The following is a 20,543-nucleotide window of genomic DNA, read 5'->3' on the forward strand; positions in this document are numbered from 1 at the left end:
ATACAAGCTGAGGCGATTATAGTTGTTAGGAGTATGTAAGAGATTGTATAACTCAGTATGCAACACGTCATTCTAGAGACGGAGGCATTAGTGCTTGCAAGTGCCCTGAAAACAACAGTCCTATTAGCGGCTTAGTGATCCAGGTTAGAGACTCCATGCAATCTGAGTTCTCTTTATGTATTGTCTCAGTCTGTAATACAATTTAATTGTAATAAAGTAGCCGACTACTTAGCTAAATATGATGCTAATGTATTGCTCCAAGGCTCCAATATGTTCATGAGCAAGTCCCTATGTTTGTAATGAACTAGACTTTCTTATCTACTAGTAACTTTTTTTTTGTAACTTATCTACTAGTAACTGGTAAATATTTTGTGACTGGGGGAGTAATGTCTAATGTGATTATTATATGAAGTTAATAATTATAAAAAAGAAAAAAAAAACACTGAGGGCAACTCCGGACAAGCAAAGCACCGTAGCGTGCGTGCACCTCAAGCCAAAAAAAAAAACGCACGTGCCGATCCTGACCTGCCGCACGTCGCCTGCTGCCTGCCGCCGCCGCTGCTGCTGTATAAAATCATTGGTTGGCAGAGGCGCTCGTGGTTTCTTTTCTTTCTTTCCCCCTCCTCTCCTCTCCTCTCGTCGCGCGGTCCAAACTTTTTTTCTTTTTTTTTGCTCCCCTGCCCCCTCGCTTCCCCCGAATTTGATGCTTAAACCCTCGCCGGGAGGAGCAGGAGGACTCCAATCCCGACGCGCGAGCCCGCCCCCGCCCCCTATCGCCGCGCCCGGATCTCCGCCGCCATGGCCGCCGCGCCGCACCAGGGCCCCGCAGGTGAGACCTTGCCGCCCCCGCTGTTGCTCGATTGGGGTTTGACTTTTTTATTTGATTCCCCTCCCCGCTGCGCTGGGTCGTGATTGCGCTGTGCCGCTGCTCGAATTCTCTTGCTCGAAGGGCTCTGCGCGCTGGATTCGGCGGGAATTCGCGCGCCGGGCCGGGGCTGCGATCTCGGCGCCGGCCCTGCTGCCGGTGGGGGCTCTGTTTGGGACTCCTAGGTCAAGATTGGTTCCGGCCCTGCGGGTCCTTTGCTCCGCGGAAGCCCCGTAGCTGCGATTTTCCCCCTCGAGGTTGCGTGCTCGCACCCAGCCGTGGAAGAAGATGCGCGGAGCAAGGGGGCGAATGGGATTTGTGCTGATTACGTTGCCTCAGGTCCGCGCGAGGGCAATAGCGTCTTTTCTGCTCTTTCCCCCTTTTTGCTGGGGTATGTCCGCCTACAGGAGGACGGTTCGGGGGATTGCTAGCCGTAGCCGTAGCCGTTTTACACGAACTAGCACGGCAAAGTTGCTGCCAGTACGAGCAGGATACGATCCTCAGTACCTTCGGTACATACTAGGTATTCGAGTGAGCTACTAGTAGTACAGCGGGACACGGCTTGCTGCTGCTGATGGCCTGATCATTGCAACGCCTGCGATTGTCCTGTGCATATGTGCGTGTAGTGGCTTCCGAATGCTTGTGATTGGGGAGCTGTACAGCTTGTCAGATCTTGTTTCTGTTTACTACAAGTGTCATGCTTGTCTTTAAGTTTTTGGCTGTTTTGCACCATAACAACAAGGTAACTTCCCACGATTCCTGCTGCCAACTTATCTTCTATATTTATGTTTTGTATGTAGATAGCGTGATTCCGCTGCAGTCGGAACCTGTACTTGAGAATAACCCCTCCAAGAGTCCAAACGCCAAGGACCAGGTAATTTTGCTTCCATTTAGAGTTTATTTCCTTCTCATCTATGCTTTGAAATGTTGCTCATGAATATGTTGCTACTGCGACAGATTCTTTCTGGTACAGAGAATGTGTCTGCAGGCAATGCACGTGGCGCTAGCTCCTTGAAATCGCCAAAAGGCCCGCCAGAGAAGGCTAGCTCTGTCGGAAAAGCTGGAGAACAGCCTTTTCTCTACCAGCAAAATGTGTATGCGCCGCAGCCACAACCACTCTATCCTGGAGGTTAGGGTACATTCATTGCCTTTTTTTAATTAATGTTAGCACACGTTCCGAATTCTGTTGCATAAAGCACAGGACAAAAATATATCCGTAGCTTCTAAACAATCTTGTTTCTGTTGTTTCCGGCTAAATCTGTCTTTTCACTGGTTGTACATTTGATAATAGTTTTTCAGTAATCTGCTTTGTTCACCTCTATTTGAATTCATTGTGCAAGCATCAATCGTGTCCTGATGAGGGCACTGAGTGTATTATTCAATTCCAGACTTAGGCTCTTTATCAAGGCAGCAACTTTCACTTTTCATGGAGTGGTGTTTTAAATTTGATGTTCTTTTTCTTCCCCTTACTGTAGGATACATGAACCCTTCAGGACAATGGGAGGAATATCCCCATTATGTGAATATGGAGGGGCTCCATTCCGTATCTCCCGTAAGTAGCTGGAATTGCTGAGCTTCTTTGTGTTCTCTTGATTTTTTTTTTTCTAAATATTTTTTCTTGAAGGGAATCTACAATGACAACCAGTCCCTCATGCTATCTCCTGGATATGCAAGCAACCCCCAAATGATGTATGGAGCATATTCTCCTGTTTCCACCGTTGGAGATGGCCAACAATACTTCCCTGTACACTATCCCTTCTCAAGTCCTTACTATCAACCACCAGCTTCTCCTAGCATGGGATATTCAAGCTCTGCGACTGGAATATCCCAAGGAGGAGACCCTATGCTGCAGCAAGAGTACTTCCTTCCTGATGGCCTTCTATATTCACCCACACCAGGGTATCATCATACATTCAGCTCATTCGACAGAGGTAACATTTCTCCTCTAAAGTTTCTTGTTTTGCTGCAGGCGAATTTTTTATGACTGCAAAAAACATGTGTCTTAGAGCCATGCCTAACTATGTTTTGACCTTTTGCAGCACCGACACAACCAAATAATGCTCCTGGGTTGTTTGGTCAAGGGAATCTACCACTGGCTTCTGGCATGGTATGCTGTCATGCAATTGGGTTCTGAGCATACATGGGTTTACTACATTTGATTGCTTGTTATGGGGTTTAATATTTGGAGGCAGTATTTGGTTTACCATGCAGTAGTTATTTGTGGAAGTCAAATTGACTTGTTTATGTTAACGAACCACTTATTGTCCAATGCTGATAATGTATGTTGTTGCAGCATCATGGATCGATGTATGGTCCTGGATCCTACAAGGGACGCCAGCAAGGTAGCAAATTTGGTGGCACTACTCCAAGTTGGAGTTCTGCTGGCCGCAGATTTGGTACTTTTGACTTGAGTGGCAATCAACAAAGGGGGAGCATGCCATTTGGTAGTCACAATGGCTCTCTGGAGTTTATGAATGAACAAAACCGTGGGCCACGCGCTACAAAACCCAAGATACAAGACACAGAGAACTCCTCAGGAGATGAGAAAAACGAGAAAACTGTTCCTCTGATTGATAGTGAACTGTACAACCGCTCTGATTTTGTCACTGAGTACAAGGATGCCAAATTCTTTGTAATAAAGTCCTACACCGAGGACCATGTACATAGGAGCATTAAGTATAGTGTTTGGGCCAGCACAGCCAGCGGGAACAGGAAGCTGGATTCTGCTTACCGCGCGGCCAAAGAGAAAGAAGAGCATTGCCCTATTTTCTTGTTTTTCTCGGTAAGAACAGCTCATCTCCTTTGGTTTTTGCTTTTCCCTTCATGGGAAAAATAAGAGTAGCAGTCCATAGTGGGTGTTATCCTTTATTAGCATGTGCTAAGGTGTTTCCAATTTTGGTAATTTCTTTTATGCATAATTGATACCAGGTTAATGGAAGTGGCCAATTCTGTGGCGTGGCTGAGATGATTGGACCTGTCGATTTCGACAGAAGTGTTGATTACTGGCAGCAGGATAAGTGGAGTGGCCAGTTCCCTGTGAAGTGGCACATAATTAAGGATGTGCCGAACAACCTTCTGCGGCACATCATTCTTGAGAACAATGACAATAAACCTGTCACAAATAGCAGGGACACCCAGGAGGTAAAATGTACATTTTTTTTTGGCTGAATGTTTAAGCTGCTAGTATTGGAAAGCAGCTATTGAAGTGCCTGAACCGTGACTTGGGGCTCTTGGTGGGTTTCAACTGTAGCCAACCCCAACTTGCTTGGGACTGAAAGGCTATGTTGTTGTTGTTTAAGCTGCTAGTATCAATGGCATTTCTGAATAAATTCACCAACCCTTAACATACAGGTGAAGCTGGAACAGGGCCTCCAGATGCTTACAATCTTCAAGAGCCATGAGGCTGAGACAACAATCCTGGAAGATTTCGACTTCTATGAGCAGCGGGAGAAAGCCTTGCAGGAGAACAGACGTCAACAGCAGCCTGCCAGCACCGATCCTCAGAAGCTGCTGGATACCAAGGCTCAAGGTCCCGTGGCCGATATATCAGATGCATTTTCTAAGGCCGTCCAGTTGAAGGATACTGAGAACAGTGGGACAACCCCGAAAGCTGAGGGTGCCTCAGCTGAAAATGGATCCGCTGCCACTGCCAAGGTTGAAGGAAGTGCAAACCTGAACACGTGCCCTGTGGAGGAAAGCAGTTGATTCGTTTCCCTTCTGTCTGCTAATTTGGAGCAGCAGATGAATAGCATGCTGCAATGTGAAGGTCGGAAAGGGGAAAGTGCAGGTTGATTGTGTTAAATATGATCATGCTCGTGTCAGTTGTACAACATCATAGGCTTTGTTTTATCTCCATTTAGGTTATATAATTTCAATATCATAGTTCCAAAATTATTGTTCCCAGTTCTCTTCGTTCCTGTTTTATTTTACTTCCGTCTTCCATGTTCCTCTCGTGTCGCACCATGAATGATTGTTCAATTTTAGTGGGTTTAGGCATAAGAAGCTGCAGAATTATGCTGCGGTAAAGTTGCATTTTCTGCAGTTGAATGTGATACTGTGAGTCTTCCATTGTCTCCATCCTTGTGTAATTTCAGAGATCCTTTCTCTAGTGTATCTTCGTCTTGTTACTGTCAACATGTACAGTTCTGCAGTAGTTCCCTTGGTCACATTGCTTCAAAGCACAACTCATGCTTCAAAGCAACTCTTGCACATTATGAATGAACTCTGTAACACCTTCAGGTAAAGCCGCTGCGGCAGCAAACCTGAAACCATTTGCAACTGTTACACATCCAGTGGCGTTGCAAAATAGATCAAACCGTAAAGCAACATTCAATAGTAATCATGACAGATTCAAAAAAAAAAAGTAATCATGACCTGTTACAGATTTGCTCACCTCACGAGAGGGAAACAAGGCAAAGATGAATGATTCTGTTAGCACCAAATTTCGACAGGCTACGAGGCACGAACAAATCCATGCTAGTTACTCATGTTATATATACCATGAAGCATCAAAGCTTCCACATGTTGCCGCATGATGATAAACACACAAACAGCGAGCAGCAAGAACATGCACTTGTTACAACGGAAGGGTATTTAGTCAAAGCATAAAGCTACCTCTATTACAACCACTCTGGTGATGACAACTAGGTGTACTCTACGATAACATGTCAAAGACAGAAGGCAGACTGAGGGGTCAGCTTTCTGCTTCTGAAGCACAAGTCTATTATAATATTATAAATACATAGGATTAAACCTCTCCAGGTTCTTTTCCTGGATTGTGGATGACTCAGTCCAGCGTCATCGGTTGGGCGACGCAGCAGCGGAACCGAGCCTTACGGACAGTGGTCAGAACCTCCATCTCCACCTGTTCCAGCATCCTCACAATCTCAGTGAATGGGGGACGGACTTCAGGGTCTGCGTCCCAGCACCTGGTCATGATCTCCCCAAGGGCGGGGAGGCAGTCGTGGGGTATGGCTGGTCGCACACCCTTGTTCACAACAGCAAATGCAGCTTGCACTGCAGTCATGTTTGCAAAAGGGAGATTCCCAGTTACCAACTCCCACAGGACAATGGCAAAACTGTAGACGTCAACTTTCTGGTTGTATGGCCTATGCTGGATCATCTCACTGCAAGTGGGAAAATAGCAAGCTATCACATTGGAAACAAACAAAACAGAACTTGGTAATTGTAAGCAGTAGCTGACTGTACAAAGACATTTGGGAGGGGAGGGGGGAATAGTTAACAATTTAACATAGCAGAAAAAACATCCAGAATGGAATAGTAAACATTAAATATATATTACCAACCAAGGAACTAAAAAACAACCAAGCTCACTTGCCTATGAAAAATAAAATAAGGCTGTTCAGCAGTGATCATGTGGCTCACTAAGTTACCACTCAGCAAAATCTAATATGAATCAAGCAAGCTGGACACAAGATTTTTCTTTTCCCCCAATACCTTATAAAACACTTTAAAAATGCTATCAATAGACAAGAAAGTAGTAATAAAGAGGAAAAGGAGTTTACATGAAAGGGAAAAAACATGAAAAAAGGAATATAATAATGTGAAGATTCTTAGCATTATTTACTCAAGAGCATCAGCATCACCAAAATCAGCCACCTAATGAATTTGAACATACAACTAGGGACCCTATATGCGAATCTTTAGTGGGTAACGTTTACATTATGCATGCATGCAGATATACGACAAACCAACTGGCAAATGAGAACATTTGAACATGTCAGAATCTAATGCTCCTACTCAAAATATACTTAATATAGAGATAAAAAAAAATACTTAATATAGTGTGGGCTCTGGTCATTTCACACCATCCAATAATGCTATATTACTTATTTGGTTGAAATGATGTCATACTATTCAATCCATACTGAAATTTCTATAACGATTTTTGGCAACTGGTCATCATTTGCATATCTCCAAGAGCCAAACCCATGGGCAGTAGGCTTTCCACTAACACATGGAAGAGACAAGGGTTGGATTTAGGCCATGTTACCCAGGTTGTTTGTGGGCTTTGCAGTTACATCAGGACAAAGGAATAAGCATAAAGCAACCACTCTCAGGTCTCACCTACCTCCCATCTTCAACGTGGACATTTGGATCCTATGCAACTTTTACCTGGCTGGTCAAGACCAAACTTGCCAATTTAGGATAGTGGACACGATATGTTTGTCCGGTAAGCTAGGAACGTTTTTTTTTCGCCGTTGATATCACAGAAAAGGTAGGAAAACAAGCTTGAGGACAACGCTTAGTGACAAGAACAATGTTATCTTAGAGAAACAAGATCATTAGTTGAGTTGCATAACGCTAAATAGCTTGAGTGAGTGCCTACATAATACGAAGTAGGGGCCACAACAAACTCAAACCATAGAACTATATAAATGGCTAGCTGCATAAATAACTAGTCATGGTTTTTCCAACAAAAAAAAAACAGTCAGCCGTTTTTAGAATGATAAGCACAATGGGCATAGGTGATGTATCTAGCTAGCCAAGGGACTAAATGATGAATTGACAACAAATGCTCATCTACCAAGGGTGCCATTTAATTGCCATGGGAGGTACAATTGGTTTGGATATTTACTAACTAAGGTAGTGTTTGGTTCCATCTCTGCAAACGCTACCGGTAACGATATCATATCACAGAGGGTATGTGAAGAGTACGAGTCAAAACAAGATTTGTTCGGTTTAAACATGTAATGTATTTGTTACCAGTAGTCTATCTTTGCCAAGATCATCAGATGCTAACGAGATGATGCATAGGCCTTTTGAACATGAACAGGGACGGATAGCGTGGCACGACCTCACTACCTTGGTCTTCGGAAGCAGAGCTACCCTGACCAAGGGCATGGGTCACCGACCATCGATGAATATGCCACTCGGGCTAGCGTCTAGCTAGTGAAGCAGCAATCAACGACGGCGAGGCCACCGCGAAAGCTTTAGCGTGTGGGGGTAAACGAAGAAGATGCGGGATCGATGGCACCGATGCAGTCGAGAGGAGAAAGGAAAAGTAGCTTGCAATCGCAATCTGATGACGCCAGGGTGGGAGGGGCAACAGATGGCGGCATCTGATTCGGCGGGAAGCGATTACGGCTGGCACCGAAACAAATAAGGTTTAATGGAATCGGTTAACGGCGTTATCCGTTTACGTTACAAATACCCTAACCAAACACTACTTAAGTAGCCAAGTGGAGCTTAGGAATCTCGTTTGAATATCAATTCAAAATTGGAGTGAATAATGTTCCTATTGACGAAGTAGATAGAAGATATGAAACAAATAGCTCCAAGGTTGGCCTTCAACTAATTTGATATGACTAAAGACATTTGGATAACTTGTTGGTTGCATTGCGTGAACGACAATATCATGTTGCACATCTGGTCGCACCTCTAGCTGACATGTGATTTAGTAGAGGAGCAAGTTACAAATGTGACTTGTTGATTGTAGTCATCTCCTTTGTTGGTAGTTAGCTTTCCTACCATAGGCAAGTTGGCTCTCTTCCTATAGCAAATATTATTACTACTCATCAAGGATTAGCTAAGAAGGGCAGGCCTGGTGCAAGCGGTAGAGTCTTACCGCCTGTGACCGGAAGGTCCCGGGTTCGAGTCGCGGTCTCCTCGCATTGCACATGCGAGGGTAAGGCTTGCCACTGACACCCTTCCCCAGACCCCGCACAGAGCGGGAGCTCTCTGCACTGGGTACGCCCTTTATCAAGGATTAGCTAAGGGGCGTGTTTGGAACCGTTTAAAATCAGATATGTGGCCGTCCCACCACGAGAATCAAGAAAATCCTGCCATACGCATCGCGAGAATCAATGATTCTTTCCACCGCCGGAGACACAACGATCGTAAGATTGAACTAGCCCTCGCTTTTCTATGCCATGGGGTGGAGGCCATGGTCGCCATATCGCGCCGCGCAGTGGCCACGTCGCGGTCCCAAACACGACTGAGGATTCCCCTTTTGAAGTAAGTCTTGCAAAGAAAGAACGGAATAGTCAATATTGCATAATGACTTTTTGCTCATTCAAGAGTGTGGCAAAGCACCTTGGTTTGTTTTCAAGTTGGAAAGTCAAGCCACATCACCTGGCATCGACTAGTCATCCAAATGTCCAATCATGATTAGACAATGACTAGTCATGATTTATCGATGAGTAGAAATATGGAGAGCACATCTCTTCGCTTTCGGAGAAAGATTACTTGGAGATGGTAGTGAAGCATCGCCGCTAGCAACAATTACGGTCCAATGTCTTGTCTACACAGGTGACTCCAAGATTGGGCGAGAGAAAAGCTTTGACGCTCAAGTCATTGTGTTTATTTTGTGGCAGTGGGAGGGACTATTAGGGCACACATGACGTCGTGGTTTTGCTCTCCATTTAGGTTAAATTAACCACAATTACCTCACTAAATGAGGAGAGAACGCTTGTCGTCGTCTCACGAGGCGACGAGCCCAACTCGTGCTCCCAGAGTAGGCAACGACTTCCACCGACGTTGTGCGAGCGAGCGTCATCAGAGCAAGATCGAGTGCAAGCGCAAGAATGGTGGCAAATCGTTTTTCCTCACTCGCAAAAGCTTTCGTGTTGCCGCATGCTTCGCCAATGGCAACCCTTGTCAATACAGGAGGGCGCAGGGTTTTGGCCATGAGCAGATAGGGCGACGACAATGCAAACGCAAGTAGGTACAAGGGCATGAGGTGACATATCTGCCCTTAGTGTTACAGGGAACAGGGTCCGATGCATCCACGTCTTTAATCGTGATTAGATACATGCCTCACCCATCGGGTGCTAAATGCACCATAAGGCTCCCCAATACCAATTATTGCGTTTGGTTGCAAAGGGATTACAGAATAGCAATCACATGAAAATTCTGGATCATGTTTGATTGCAAAAGAAATGGAAGTTGCCATTGATTTACACATCTAGCTATCCACCGTGCAAGTGATATGTCCATCTTTCGTTCGGTGTCTCCTTTCCAGCCATCGTCGCCGTCACCATGGCAAGGACCATGGTCATTGTTGGGGGGGCCAATTCATGGAACCACGACCAAAGCTTACTTTGTCCGATATTGCTCCACCTCTTCTTGACTCTACCCATTTCAGTTCCGCAAGGTTGGGCCCAATTTGTGGAACCAAATGGAACCAAAGCTTCCTTCGTCCCATATTGACCCATCTCTTCTTGGTGTTGCATTGCCAACCCTTAACTCCACTACCCTTCGCCTTTGCCTCTGCCACCAATTAAGCCTAGAGCAACTGATCGCAGGATGACAAATTCAGCAAAGGTAGCATAATTAGGATAATAAGAGGCTTCAATTGGCAACATGGAGGCATCAATTGACCACTGAGCTAGGTGAATAAACTGCGGTTGCCAACCCCAACACCACCAATTACTTTGCATTTTGCCTAATGCCTAATGTCTAGATCAGAATCTTCCCTCCTCACCAATCGCCTTTAACTAGGCGAGATGTTATCATGCATCGCATGATTATTTAAATTACACTTAATAAGACAACAAAACAAATCGATGTTCTAAGTGAGAAAAAAATGCTAGAAAACATATTTCTGACATGTAATTAAATTGGCTTTAACTAGAAGAGATGTTACCATGCATCACATAATTACTTATTTATGCTTCATACACTAACCAAGTCATAATTATGTTATAAGTACTTGTATAAAACATTGAATTAAACCACCTCACATATTGAGTTGAGGCAAACCAAATTTCCTTGGCCAACAGGTAGCAGCTAACATTACTTGAAGATATAACTAAAATAGTAAAATAGCATGTTGGATCTGTAGTATATTTACAAATGCTCCTAAAAAGACACATACTTTATGGACCTCTAGAAGAATGCATAGTTCATAATCTTAGAAGAACGCAGAAAAAGATGCAAATCACAACCATAAGCAGCAATGGTTATTAATCATTAGCATCCATTTAAAATAGTACAACCAAAAGGTGAAGGAACATACAGATTCCTAGAATAGCACCGCTACTTTACTGTTTCTAAGTATTAAGCAATATATGGAATAAAGTGGTAGTTCTGGAGAGCAGCAGCATGTATATTTCGCATGCAAAAACACATTCTTGCACAATCACCTATTCAAAGCATGCCATGCAATAAGAAATAACTTAATTTTGGAGAAACAACCCATATAAAAAACAAAAATAACCAGTCAATACAGACCAAAAGTACATTAAACTATATTATAGGAACAATGAATATAACTAGTAGAGGTGTTTTGCTTTCACAGTACCAGTCATTAACATGTTACAGGTAAACAATTTAACAGAAAGTGTAAGCAACCACATAAACTGCGTATTCTTGTAATCAAATAAAGGTACTGCTTGATACAAAGTTCCACACTAAGATCCAGAGCAGTAGCAATGCAAAAAGATTAAAACAGATTTGCCTTATTGAAATAGCATAACGACTGATTGAAATAAACAGGACAAAGAGCATGTCTGATCAACTTACGGAGCCATCCAGCGGTATGTTCCAGTTTCAGGTGTCATCCCCTCAGTCTTGACTTCAATCCTAGCCACTCCAAAGTCAGCAATCTTAATGGACTTATCACCAGAAATCAGGAGGTTGTCTGACTTAAGGTCTCTGTGAATGAACCCAAGGCCATGGACATAGGCCATGCCGCGTGCAACATCCAATGCCTGCTTGACTGCCAACTTCAGCGGAACAGACCTGTTCTGCCTCTTGCTCAAGAAATTCCTAAGGGATCCACCCTTTGCATACTCTGTGACAATACACCAAACCAATGGCTTCCTGCACGCACCAATGAATTTGACAATATTCGGGTGCCTCAGTGTTGCAAGCATCATAACTTCTTGGACAAACTGCTGTTCCAAGAGTTGAGCTTTCTCAGGGTCAGCCTCAGGTCGCTCCAAAAGCTTAATAGCAACATCCATCCCATTGTATGTTCCCCTGTAGAGCTTCCCAAAGGCACCTTGTGCAAAGGCCATGCCCATGTGCAGGTTCCCCAGATCAATAGTCCACTCCTCATAATCCTTGAGTGTCTCAGTTGGGAACTTGTTGTCCATCAGAGCATGTGCCAGCGCATCCTCACTCAAGGCATGGGACACCCGGCCAGGGCGGAAGCTGCTGTGCCCAACCGAGTAGCTTCCCACAATGACAGGCCCCCTGAGACCAGGATGGCCAAGCATGCCAGTGCGGGAGTCACTGTTAGAGCCAACGCTGCTGGCGATGGATCCGCCATGCGTGCTGGTCTGCATGCTGTTGATGCTATCAACAGACATGTTGGAGCCCTCCCCTAGTTTCTGGTAGAAGGCCATGTCACAAAAGTTCCCGCCAAAGTTCGCGCCATCAGCATGGCCACCCACGGCGCTGATGAAGCCAGGGAAGTTGGCGCCTTGTGCCATCAAAAGCCTGGCGGTTGATTACCTGCAACCACGGAATAAATCTGAGGTCAGAAACAAGGGGTAAATTAGTCCTCTACTAGACACAGGCCGAGCAAAGGCAGAGGATTGAAGATTCCATTCCTACAAGACACAAAGGTTTCCACTGCCATCAAGATAGAACCATAAATAAAATCAGAATTACTATTTTAGGAAGGAACCCAACCCACCAACAAAGACCAGAAACACATATATACTTCCTCCATTCCAAATTATAAGACATTCTCACTTTTTCTAGATACATTGCTTTTACATGTACCTAGACATAGTGTATAGCAAAAGTTATGTATCTAGAAATGTCATAACGTCTTATAATTTTGAATGGAGGCAGTATAATATAGCACATACAAGCATTCAAAAATTGTACACAAATATAAGGGATTCTAGGGGACACAAAACAGTTTTGCATTAAATACTTTTCATTTATCAACCAATCACCACCATTAATCATGTTGTTAATAGCCTCGGATTAGGAAATAAAGTGAGGGCACAAGCGTCTTTTGTGTCCTCTCTGAATATGTCCTAAAATTACTAAGTACACTGATAGATAGAGATAATAATACTGTATATTTTTCCCTAGCTGCAGCCTGCAAGAGCTAGAATCCCCCAGCCAGCCACCGCCAACGTGGGAGAGCACACAAGGGAATCGGAAACCTATAGCAACTCCAGAAGCGGAAAAAATTCGACGGCGTCCAAAAGAGGTAACCCCAAATCCCTAACGAATTGCCCCTAAAATGGCAATCTTGGCACCGAACATGCGGCTGCAGACCTTTTCCAGGAGCCAAATCGAACGCCCCAGACAGGTACCTGAAACCGACTCCCCCAAGATAGCATGAACGAGAGCCTGAATCAGAGAAACCCCCCCCCCCCCCCCCCCCCCCCGGATCCCTGGAGAGCAGGGCACGGGGGTGGCACCAAATCGACGTCGCCAGCCCGCAGCACTCGACCGACCGTGGTGGATGGACCCCCAAGAGGAAGGGAGGGAGGGAGGAAGAGGGCAGACCTGTGTGGAGGGAGAGCACTCACCCTTTGGAAAGATGACCGGGAACACGCCGCCGCCGCTGCCGATGCCAGTCGATGGAGGAGGACGAGGTCGGACGGTGGAGTGCGATCGAGGTCGAGGGAGGACGGACGGACGGACGGTAGGAGCAGGCGGTGGTGTGATGCGGTTGCGGTTGCGGCGTCGGGACCGGACGGAGCCTCTCGCCGCTGGACCGAGGAGTCCGGGGCGACGGGGGCGGGTGACCGGTGGGTGGGGGTCTAGGGGAGGAAGGCGAGGGGAATGTGAGAGGAGAAAAGATCAACAAAGCGAGGCGAGGCAGGACGGAAGAAAGAAAGCGAGAGTGTGGAGAGTCGCCTCCGTGGAGTAGGGGGTCATTAGTTAGGAGGTTAGCCACGTGGCCGGGCTGATAGCTGATCAGCGAGATGGTGGGCGCCGCATTTGGAAGTTGGCGAGGGACCTCTGTCACTGTGCAAATCGGTCGCCCGTCGGAGGCTAGGCTACAGCTACAGGCTACCCAGGCCAAAGTAAACGGCACGGCGGGGCGGTGGACGCCCGCCTGCCCGGCGCTGCTACTCACGAGAGGGGAGAGGTGGAGGGTATCCGACGTGATGGCAAGGCATCATCTGACGTACGGTGGGACTGCGGCGGCACCGGCATCATGAGGGGCCTGGCACGTATTTTGCCGTTATTTATGGATAGATACCTTTGGGAGAGAGAAAAATAGTACAAGATATGCTTGTATTGATTTTTTTAGATAATATAATATAAGATATGCTTGTATATTGATACAGCACGCATCCATCTCCACGCATGATCGACGGTGGAAGGCACGGTGGCAACAGTACATCCGTGGGCGGAGGCAGAGGTCCGCCGCTCCTTCCCCTCAACCCCTCCTCTCTCTCCCTGCGGGCAGAACCCAGGATAAGGATAAACTCGCCCCGTCCGCATGACCCCAACGCGGCCCATCTGCCCACCCCCGTGTCCGGGCCGTGCCCCATGACTCTCTAGGCATACCTCTGAAATATGAACCACTTGCAACATACGTCTAAAGCAGATGAAACATTTGGAACATACACTTTCAACATATGTGTGAACATATACAACATCCAGATAAAACACTTGCAACTTGTAACATAAAAACACTTATTGCAACATAAGATGAAACATCTGAAACGTTTGCAACATACTCTTGCCACATGTGTGAAACATATGCAACATCCAAATCAAAACGGTGCAACAACAGATGAAACATTTTGAACAAACTCTTGCAACATGCCTCTGAAACACTTGCAACGTACCTCTGAAACATCTGAAATACTTGAAACATACACTTGCAACATGCGTTTTCAGCACATCGCAGCATCTCCTTGCTGCTGGGAAGAATGAAGGCTCGTCGGCGCGTGGAGTTCGCCGGAGACAGCGGGCCGGCGGCGCTTGTAGGCAGCGGCTGCGCGACGCAGCGCCGGCCGTGCGCCCTGGCAGGGCCGGACGCCGAGCGCCGCGCCTGGCAAGGATAGCTGCCGCGCGCTGCGACTTGCAGGCGACCGCGCGCTGAGACTGGGAGAGGGCAGTCGCGCACCGCGCGCTATTAGGGCTAGTAGTCGAGTGCCACGCGCGGGAACGGAGCGAAGCGATGCATGCGGGAGTGATTTTTTTATAGAAACAGATGAGTAGATAATGGAGAGGGTCGTTGGGCGAGCGGCGCGTGCGGGAGTGAGCGGAGCGAGGCGTCTGGCTGGATGGACAGATGTCTTAATTGTATCATTATCGTTTCACCTACCACGCCACGTCGCCGCCGTCTTTCCCTACTCCCTAATGTGGTAACCAGATCGACAACATCCGAATAGGTCAACACTCAATAGGGCAACTGCGTCGATTTGAAGAGTAGGGGCTATTCTTTCTTCGGTCAATCCATGCAGGACGTATTTGTATATAAAAGTGTACCGGTTTTTATAATATTATATAAGTGTATTAGGAAAACATATTAAGTGTTGTAAATATTGTTAGTTTTAAAATCTTATCAAACTTAATACGGTCTGATTCGGTACTATGCTATATTTTTTCAGATCAAAGGAGCACACGTGAGGATGTGCATCCTCATGTAATTTCTTTGTCCTTGGATGACCCTCATTGAAAGTAACTGCTCACGGCCAGCAATTAGGCGTTAAAGGATGTCTTTACCAAACTTCATATATTTCCTTCTAATATAGTTGCCTTGTAGTAGTTGTTTAAGAGGTCGACACAAATAAAAAAGTTGTATGTTATGAAAAACATAATAAATCTAATAACATTAGTCATGTCTTGTTAACAATTTATTATATATTTATAAACCAAAATTCAGAAATTTAACCTACTACAATCATAAATCGACTTAGATTTTTATGGGTTAGAGTATGAATACAAAAATGGTAGGTCTTGTCTGCGCCCCGTCCCACGTACTTATAAAAGTATAAAACCATCACTGTCAATTTTGGGCTACCGCATTTCCAGATTCTGGATGAAATAGGCTAGAGTGCTAGGAGTGCTAAATCTAGATAGCTAGAGCTTATGCCTACAAAAGCTCGTAAAGGCTCACCTCTCATGTGCTTCTGTGCTACGTCTCGTGGTTTGCATGCAAGCGTTTGTTGTGATGCCGTAATTGGTTGATTACACAACGCAAGATGAAAACAATGGAGAAATTCTCGCTTGGAGTTTGATTCTTGTTCCTCCTATAACAACCATGGCAGCGGCAATATAACGTGGACATGAAGGGTAGTCGGATTCCTATTTATAGTAACTTATTAGAAAAATTAGGATAATTCAAATATAAATGGTAGTTATGCTCCTATTTGTTGCTTATTTCACTCTCTACCATACATCTAAGACATTGTTGTTTTAGAACCTAGGCAGAGTTAGGCTTTAACACTTTCTCACACTACGAGTATAGAACTTTGAAAGAACTAAAAGCATCCATAGTGGTCATTAGACGAGTAAACAAACACGTTCGACATCATATGCCATGTGCCAATGTATCATCTACATGGATGGTGTATCAAACCAAATAAAAAACACCACCCGTGATTTGATAATAGTTAGGTTGCTAATATATCTATAATCGACATACTTGAGTACTATACTTAGGCACATGCTTTTGGCGCGGTTGCATAATTAACTTAAACCTTTTAATTAATCTTTAATTTAAAATTATACTAGTTTCTACTCTAATGTTATCCTGTTGCTCGTAAAGTAGCACAACAGTCCAGCCGTACAAGGAAAAACGAAAATGCAAGAAAAAATAAAGAGAAATATATAGGGAAAGAGAGAATGGTATTTTGGGAGGTTAGCCACGTGGAGTTGCTGATAGCGGATCAGCGCGAGGGCCGAGGGACGGAGGGATATGTCATGTTCGCTTGCCTGATAAGCCATGGCTGAAATTACTGTTGATTGATTTGTGGTGAGAGAAAAATACTGTTTGTTGGCTGAAAAAGTACGGCTTATAAGTCAAGCGCACGGGATTTGGAAGTTAGCGAGGGGCCTCTGTGCAAATCGGTCGCTTCCCCGTTGGAGGGCTGCCCTGGCCAAAGTAAACGTTACGGCGGGGGTCGCAACGGGCCAAACGCAGCACGTTCGTTGCCGACGTTGGCGTGGCGTGCCCGCACCCGGGCCGGGCCGCCGGCCGCCCCCCGCCTGCCCGGCCGGCGTTGCTACTCACGAGAGGGGATATATCCGCAGTGATGGCATGGCATCTGACGTACGGTCGGACTGCACCTGCGCCCGCATCATGGTGGGCTTGCGTGCCGGGGGCATGTATTTTGGCGTTATTATGGATAGATACTTTTTTTGGGAGAAGAAAAAAAATAGTGTAAGATATGCTTGTATTGATTTTTTTAGATAATATAATATATATAAAATAAGATACCCTATGCTTGTATTGATACATCAGCACGCATCCATCTCTACGCACGATCGACGGTGGCAGGCATGACATTGATGAGCCGTTGCCTGCCTTTATTAGCGAATCCATCTCCAGCCTCCGGTTCTCCGCCCACGAACTAATTAATTAATCGCAATAAAAAACGAATTAATTAATCACCCCTCGCAAAGGTGTGCTCACGCAAATGCCATGGTCACGGTTGCTGCCGTGGTGCAAGCCTGCAAGGGGCAGGTGCTCTCCTTGCACGGCACAGTGGCACTAGTACATTCATATTCACCCGTATTTTCACCTAGGCAGACACTAGCGTACGGACGTTCGGACAGAAGCATGTGTCCAGGCGCCCGGACCTCCTCCGTCACACGCGCCCTGTCACTGCTTCCTGACCCCTCCTCTCTCCACGAGTCTGGAGCCCCGTGCCTTCTCCGTCATGCACGTCAGCGCAAAACGTCATGCTCGTCGCTCCTCCCCCCTGACCCCCTCCTCTCTCTCTCCGCGTAGATGGGACCTAGGATGAGGACGAGCTCAACCCATATGCATGACCCCAACGCGCCCCATCTACCGGATCCCCGGCGTCCGAGACGTGTCCTACGACTCTCTGGGCATACATCTGAAACATGAAACACTTGAATGCAACGTACGTCAAAAGCGGATGAAACATTTAGAACATACACTTGCAACATATGTGTGAAAGATATGCAACATCCAGATAAAACAATTGTAACTTGCAACATAAAAACACTTACTGCAACATAAGAATGAAACGGCTCAAACATTTGCAACATACTCTAGCCACATATGTGTGAAACATATGCAACATCCAAATCAAAACGCTTGCAAAAACATATGAAACATTTTGAACAAACTTTTGCAACATGCCTCTGAAACACTTGCAACAAATGAAACATCCCGGTCTAATTTTGAAACATCCATATGAAAACACTATTAGCCCATTTTGTATATAAAAGTGGACCAGTTTTATAGTACTCCCTCCGTCCTAAAAAAATGATATTCTGTGATTTGAAATTTATCCGAGAAAAAATGATGTAATAATCTTTAGACACGTTTTGGGCCCACAAGAGAATCTGCATGCGCACCAAATCCGGCCTTTAATTTCCTTAATCGAACGCATCCAGCCATGCATGCTTGCATGCAACACATGTTAATTAGGCAAGTATAGCACGGGATATCCCTTTTAAGGAAATCAAGTGCAACAAACCAAGGGCATTAGGGATATTTCTCTTCTCCACTGATCTATGTGAAAAATCCTAAAACGTCACTTTTTTCTGGGACGGAGGGAATATTAAATTAGCGTATTATGAAAATATATTAAGTGTTGTAAGTATTGTCAGTTTAAAAATTTTATCAAACTTAAAACGGTTTGATTCGGTACTATGTCATGACTATATTTTTTCCAGATCAAGGGAGCACACGTGAGGATGTTCATCTTCGTGTAATTTCTTTTTCCTTGAATGACCCTCATCGAAAGCACTATAACCTATAACTGCTCACGCCCAGCAATTAGGTGTTTAAGGGATGTCTTTACTAAACTTCATATATTTCCTTGTTTATTAATTGGTCGACACCGTCTAGAAAGTAACACTTTGACACATAAATTTTACAGGTGTTAAAATTTAAATAAAAAAAGTTACATGTTATGAAAAAACACAATAAATAAATCTAATAACATGAGGCGTTCGTTGCCGACGTTGGCGTCGCGTGCCCGCACCCGGGCCCTGCCGCTCACGAGGGATGACAGGACCCGAGCCCGGAGGCGTTTGCCTGTCCGCAGGCATGGCATCTGACGTACGGTCCGACTGCGGCTGCACCCGCATCATCATGGGCTGGCACATATTTTGCCTTTATTGTTATGGATAGATAGAGATACCGGGAGAAAAAAATATAAATAAGATACAGTATGCTTGTATTGATAAACAATCCGTTCGTTTCGGTTTATTCGTTCGTATCTGGTTTATAATCCACGGACCGTGTTTTTCTATCATACCAAACCCGCCAGCAGTACTTTCAGCCATGACTTGTAAGCCAATTCAGTGCATCCATCTCTATGCATGATCGACGGTGGAAGACATGACATTGATGAGCCGTTGCCTTTAGCGAATCCATCTCCTGCCTGGCAGCCTCCAGTTCTCCTCCGCCATCCCTCTCGCGATACTCACGCTAATGCCGTGGTCATGGACTCATGGTTGCCACGGTGCAAGGGGCCGCTGGTGCTCCCCTTGCACGGCACAGTGGCACTAGTACATTCGTAGTATTCTCCAGTATTTTCACCTGCCACGTCACGTCGCCACCGTCTTTCCCTACTCCCTAGTGTGGTCAACACTCAACAGGGCAACTGCGTCGATTTGAGGAGGACTTCGGTCAATCCATGTAGGACACCACCACTAGAGTATATATACTACAAATATTAGCCCATTTGTACATAAAAGTGTACCGATTTTTATAGTATTAACTATTAAATAAAACGTATTACAAAAGTATGTTAAGTGTTGTAAGTATTGATATAGTTTTAAAATTTTGTCAAACTTAATATGGTTTGATTCGGTACTAGTATGTCATGGCTATATTTTTTTCAGATCAAGGGAGCACACGGTGAGGATGTGCATCCTCATGTAATTTCTTTTTTCCTTGAATGACCCCTCATCGTAACTGCTCACGGACACATCATATGTCATGTGCCCATGTATCATTTACATGGTGTATCAAACCAAATAAAAAACACCACCCGTGATTTGGTAATAGTTAGGTTGCTAATATATCTATAATCGGCATACTTGGGTACTATACTTAGGCACATGCTTTTGGAGCGGTTGTGTAACTTAAACCTTTTAATCTTTAATTAAAATTGTACTAGCTTCTACTCTAATGGCATCCCGTTGCTTGTAAAGTCTTTGGAGGCTAGAGCACAACAGTCCAAACCTATAAGGAAAAACGAAAATGCAAAAAAAGAGAGAAAAATATAAGGAAAGAGTGAATGGTATTGGAATATCACATTAGCGTCGGTCTTACCTAGACTTGTTTTCAAACGTAAGGCTTGCCTTGCCTGTGGCGGCGAGCCAATTCTGCTCGCTTAGGTACCTTTTGTTCCACTAGCTATCCTTATCTAACCTTATCTAGCAAGATAATAGATGGGGAAAAAGTGTCTAGATTCCCTGCTTAGTCACATCGTGGCTTGTGCAAGCGAGTTTTTCCCTTGTTGAAGCAGGTGAGTGGAATTGGTTGGTCCGCCACCAGCAAGGTAGCTAGGCAAGGCTCGCTTATCAAAGCAAGACCAGACATAGTAGATGTTGTCCTTAGAGGACGTTTAGGGTG

General features: G+C 45.1%; 2 protein-coding genes across 2 annotated transcripts; one reads left to right on the plus strand and one right to left on the minus strand.

Moving 5' to 3' along the window:
- Positions 1-605: 605 nt before the first annotated feature.
- Positions 606-4,900, plus strand: LOC136476267 (YTH domain-containing protein ECT3-like). The gene is made up of 9 exons (XM_066474037.1): positions 606-829; positions 1,666-1,739; positions 1,823-1,994; positions 2,341-2,417; positions 2,490-2,796; positions 2,905-2,972; positions 3,159-3,647; positions 3,794-4,006; positions 4,217-4,900. The coding sequence occupies exons 1-9, from the start codon at positions 799-801 to the stop codon at positions 4,568-4,570; spliced, it is 1,785 nt and encodes a 594-aa protein (XP_066330134.1). The 5' UTR covers positions 606-798; the 3' UTR covers positions 4,571-4,900.
- A 407-nt stretch (positions 4,901-5,307) lies between these two features.
- Positions 5,308-13,616, minus strand: LOC136476269 (serine/threonine-protein kinase STY13-like). Its single transcript, XM_066474040.1, has 3 exons — positions 13,327-13,616; positions 11,351-12,286; positions 5,308-5,991 (listed from the first exon to the last, which is right to left on the minus strand). Exons 2-3 carry the CDS (start codon positions 12,262-12,264, stop codon positions 5,652-5,654), a joined length of 1,254 nt encoding a protein of 417 aa, XP_066330137.1. The 5' UTR covers positions 12,265-12,286; positions 13,327-13,616; the 3' UTR covers positions 5,308-5,651.
- Positions 13,617-20,543: the final 6,927 nt, after the last annotated feature.

The sequence above is a fragment of the Miscanthus floridulus genome, chromosome 8, assembly GCF_019320115.1.
Source record: "Miscanthus floridulus cultivar M001 chromosome 8, ASM1932011v1, whole genome shotgun sequence".
Taxonomy (NCBI): domain Eukaryota; kingdom Viridiplantae; phylum Streptophyta; class Magnoliopsida; order Poales; family Poaceae; genus Miscanthus; species Miscanthus floridulus.